Source organism: Merops nubicus, unplaced genomic scaffold (genome assembly GCF_000691845.1).
Source record: "Merops nubicus isolate BGI_N331 unplaced genomic scaffold, ASM69184v1 scaffold22044, whole genome shotgun sequence".
Lineage (NCBI taxonomy): Eukaryota > Metazoa > Chordata > Aves > Coraciiformes > Meropidae > Merops > Merops nubicus.
The window spans coordinates 1-3,954 of NW_008603873.1; the positions used below are offsets into that span (position 1 = coordinate 1).

At 59.5% G+C, this 3,954-nt stretch overlaps 1 protein-coding gene across 1 annotated transcript in view; it reads left to right on the top strand.

The window, feature by feature from the left end:
- Nucleotides 1-7: 7 nt before the first annotated feature.
- Nucleotides 8-3,954, top strand: part of LOC103771537 (B box and SPRY domain-containing protein-like) — a gene marked incomplete at both ends in the record, with an annotated part of 4,421 nt that continues 474 nt past the window's right edge. Inside the window, 3 exons of the mRNA XM_008938838.1 lie at nt 8-88; nt 693-923; nt 3,314-3,339. Of these exons, the coding sequence (XP_008937086.1) occupies nt 8-88; nt 693-923; nt 3,314-3,339 (338 nt within the window). The remainder of the gene's footprint in view (nt 89-692; nt 924-3,313; nt 3,340-3,954) is intronic.

A 3,954-nucleotide genomic window follows, 5' to 3' on the forward strand; every position in this document is an offset into this window, starting at 1 on the left:
GGACTGGTGCGAGCGGCTCCAGCTGCAGAGCGCAGCCATCGCCCGGCACACGGACCAGGTGCTGCCTGCCAAGGACCAGGGCGTGCTGGTGAGTCCCAGCCCTCCTCCCAGCCCAGCGTGCAGCCAGCTGGCCCCGCCTGCTCCCCTCCTCCCCATCCCTGGCAGAGGTGCCGAGCTCCTGGGGGCCTCGTGGGTGCACGTGCCTTGTCCCCTTCCTGCCCCAAAGGTTGTGCAGAGGGAGTGCTGGGGCACGCCTCTGCTTCCTGCCTCACCTGCCTAAAAAATGTACAGAAACAGTACATTTCTTGGTGTCAGTGTACAGCCACCAAACATCCTCCTAGGACCAGTCCTAACAATGCCTGATTGTTGTGTGCCTCGCTGTCACTGAGGACAAAAGCCCATTCTCTTGGTGGCTCTGTTTCTTGCTTCTTTCAGGAAGATCCTCTGAGGGATGGGGCTCTGCTCCCTTGCAGATTGTCACGTAGGTAGCAGGGTTAGGCCAGGAGGCAGCAGGCAGGTTTGGGACCACTGGTCCCATTCATCCCTACTTGCATCGAGGTGGTTACCATGCCTTGGACTCAGCCAGCAGAGGAATTTAACAGCTGAGCCCACAGAAAGCAGGCAGAAGTGGCTGGTGCTCTTGCTGGGGTTGAGGCAAGGCTGATGTTTCTCCTGTCCCCCTGCCCTGGCAGGATGCAGCCCATGCAGCACGGGAGCTGGTGATCCAGAGGCTGCTCTTCGTGGGGAAGGCGTGTGAGAACGAGGAGCAGAGGCTGCTGGAGGAGGTGCACAGGGAGGAGGAGCGGGCACACCAGAGCATCCTGACCCAGCAGGTGCACTGGACTGAGGCTCTGCAGAAGCTGACTGCCCTCCGGACCTACCTGGTGGACACTATCACCAACCTGGATGACCAGGGCCTGGTGGTGAGTACTGCTTCATGTGCCAAGGGTCTTGTGCCAAGGCAGTCAGCCCAGAAGTGACCTACACTTCTTACCATGGATATTGTGGGGCTTAAAGGTCATGTTCAGCAGCTTGCTGCTTGGATAGCAAGGAGGCAGAGTTGGGCAGGATCTACATTTGCAGGTCTAGCTCAGGGAACCTACTTCACTTGGTCTTGACAAGTCCCTGTGGTTCCTAGAGGTAGGAGCTCTGTCCCTGGTCTTGACAAGCCCCTGTGGTTTCTCAGTGGTTCCTAGAGGTAGGAGCTCTGTCCCCAGAGCATCTGCTCTGCCCAGTTAGGTTTGACAGCCAGGACAGCTGCAGGTTGAGGGCTTCTCTTACAGCAGTCAGCAGGGCCACCCGTTTTCTGGTGTTCTGTCTACTTTTAATCAGAACATGACCCTTGGCAGCTCTTCTCAAAGGTCTGCCCTGTTGTTGGGGACAGTTGCTGTGCAGAGCAGCCCATTCTTCCCTTCACTCTGTTCCTTTCCTGGCTGTTAGGTTGTCTCAGTTGACCCAGATGATTCCTCTGTAGACGTGGTGGGTGGGTGTGTTGTACCACCTTGCTCATACCTCTGCTTGCCACGTGTAACTTTGTGAAGGGGAGGCAGCAGTTCTGCTTGGAAAACAGAACTGACCCCACAGACAGAAGGCAGATGGTTGTTCCTTGGGTGGAAACACAGCTTCTGTCCTGCCCTGGCATCTCATCTGGCCAGGCTGGGGCCTCACTGTAGAGAGCAGAGACTAGAAAACAAGATCCACCAAATGCCTGTGGCAGAAAAGAGCAAGACCCTGAATTTCTCCTTTTGCCCCATAGCAGAGGGGAAATGGGGATCATACCTTCTCCACCTTGGATCCTTGGTGTTTGTGTCTATTGGGAAGCAATACATGTCACACCACAGGAAAGTGAAAGGTGTGTAGAGCACCCTGCAGCTCATGTCTGAGCAGGGATCAGATTGTCCCTGAGTCAGGACAACCCCCCCAATATCAGCCCAGACTGGGGGTGAGTGGCTGGAGAGCAGCCCTGGGGAGAAGGCCCTGGGGGTGCTGGGGGTGAGGAGCTGGCCAGGAGCCCCCAGCAGCCTGGGCTGCACCCCCAGCAGCGTGGGCAGCAGGGCAGGGAGGGGATCCTGCCCCTCTGCCAGCTCTGGGGAGACCCACCTGCAGTGGCGGGGGCAGCTCTGGAGCCCTCAGCACAGCAGAGCCAGGGAGCTGCTGGAGCGGGGCCAGAGGAGCCCCAGCAAGGCCCCGAGGGGGGAACCCCTCTGCTGGGAGCCCAGCAGGAGAGAGTTGGGCTGGGGCAGCTGAGAGGAGAAGGCTCCAGCTGGGGAGACCTGCTGGGGGCTGCCAGGGCTTAAAGGGGCCTGCCAGAAAGCTGGGGACAGACTTTTCAGCAGGGTCTGTTGGGACAGGACCAGGGGGAATGGTTTTAAACTGAAAGAGGGAGATTCAGACGAGATGGAGGGAAGAAATTTTCTGCCCTGAGGGTGGTGAGCCCCTGGCCCAGGCTGCCCAGAGAGGTGGTCACTGCCCCAGCCCTGGAACCATCCCAGGTGAGGTTGGCCGGGGCTCTGAGCACCCTGCTCTAGCTGCAGATGTCCCTGTCCCTGCAGGGGGTTGGACTGGATGAACAACCCCAGCCAGTCTGTGTTGCTGTGGTTTTCCTATCACTTTGCTAGCTGGGCTGTACCCTGAGAACGCCCCATTGCCAGTGGGTGTAGACACAAGAGGGTCTGATCACGAGGCTGTCTGACTCCTGGCTTAGGTCCTCTGCAGCTTCACCCCTTACTGAGAGCTTTGGGGGTTGTTTGCTGCAAGCACAGAGTATTCTTGTAGCCTATCCTAATGGGGTGGGTGAAGAGGGGGCACCTCAGGGCTGGGGGTTTTCACACTCTGGGCACAGCTGGGTGCAGCTGGGAGAGCTCCCAGATACAGACAGGTTGGTGTCTGCCAGAGGGTGTGGAGTCAGAGCTGGTTCTGTGTGTGTCTGAGACTTTACCCCTGCTCAGCTCTCCCATATTTCCCTTGCACCAGAAGATCCAGCTGTACCTGCTGTCTCCTGCTCTCCCTGCTTGCAGCACAGCAGAGATTACCCCTGGCTGGTTGTGTATCACCCTCGGCCACTCCCACTCATTTTCTGGGTTGGGGAGTGGGAAGTGCTGTGGCTGAATTAAGTGGATGTCAGATGCTCCCTGTGTTCCCCAGGGGCAGTGCTGCGGTGAGGAGTGGCTTCTCTGGGTTGGGAAGGAGAGCAGTGCTCCCTGGGGCCTGGGTTTGCTGCACCCCGGCCTGGGTTTGCTGCACGCCAGCCTGTGTTTGAGACCTTATCTGTGGGGATTTCAGTGCTGATGACTCTTTCTCTCCTTGTCCCCAGCATGCAGAACAGGAGATCTTTGAGAGGTTAGTACCTGGCTGCTCCTGGTCCTTTCCCTGACAACTGCTCCAAGCTTGCCTGCACCCTCCACGGCTCCTGCTGTGCCTCTTGTCTCTGCTTCACCGGCTGTGCTGCAGCTCAAGACGAAGGAGCCTTGGCACCTAGAAGTGCTCCCTGTGCAGCATGTCCCCAGACGCTCCAGCCCTCGCCTAGGGGAGACCTTCTCCAGCTCCTTGGGGAGCTCCTCAGGGCTCCCGGGAGCTGGGGGAACCCTGTCCCTGGGTGCTCCAGGCCTGGGGGGTGCTGGCACCGCCCCACGCTCCAAGCCCCACACTCCTCCCCGACAGAGAGACCGAGGGGCAGAGTCTCTGGCAGGCACCGACCGCCCCTCCCCACAGGGCAGCGCCGCGGCTGCGCCTTTGCAGGCGCCTTCTGCCCTGGGTGCTGCAGGGCTGCCCGCTCACGGCTCGGACTCTGCTTCCCGGAAGGCTTTTGGGAGCAGTTTTGCCCGTAAAGAGTGAGAAAGCGACCACAGCGTAACCCCAGCAGCCTTTGCTCACAGCCAGGAGGGCAGGGGTGTGCCGCAGGAACCCGGCACATTCCCAACCTCCCGGACCTGCGGGGGCGAGCCCGGCAGTGTC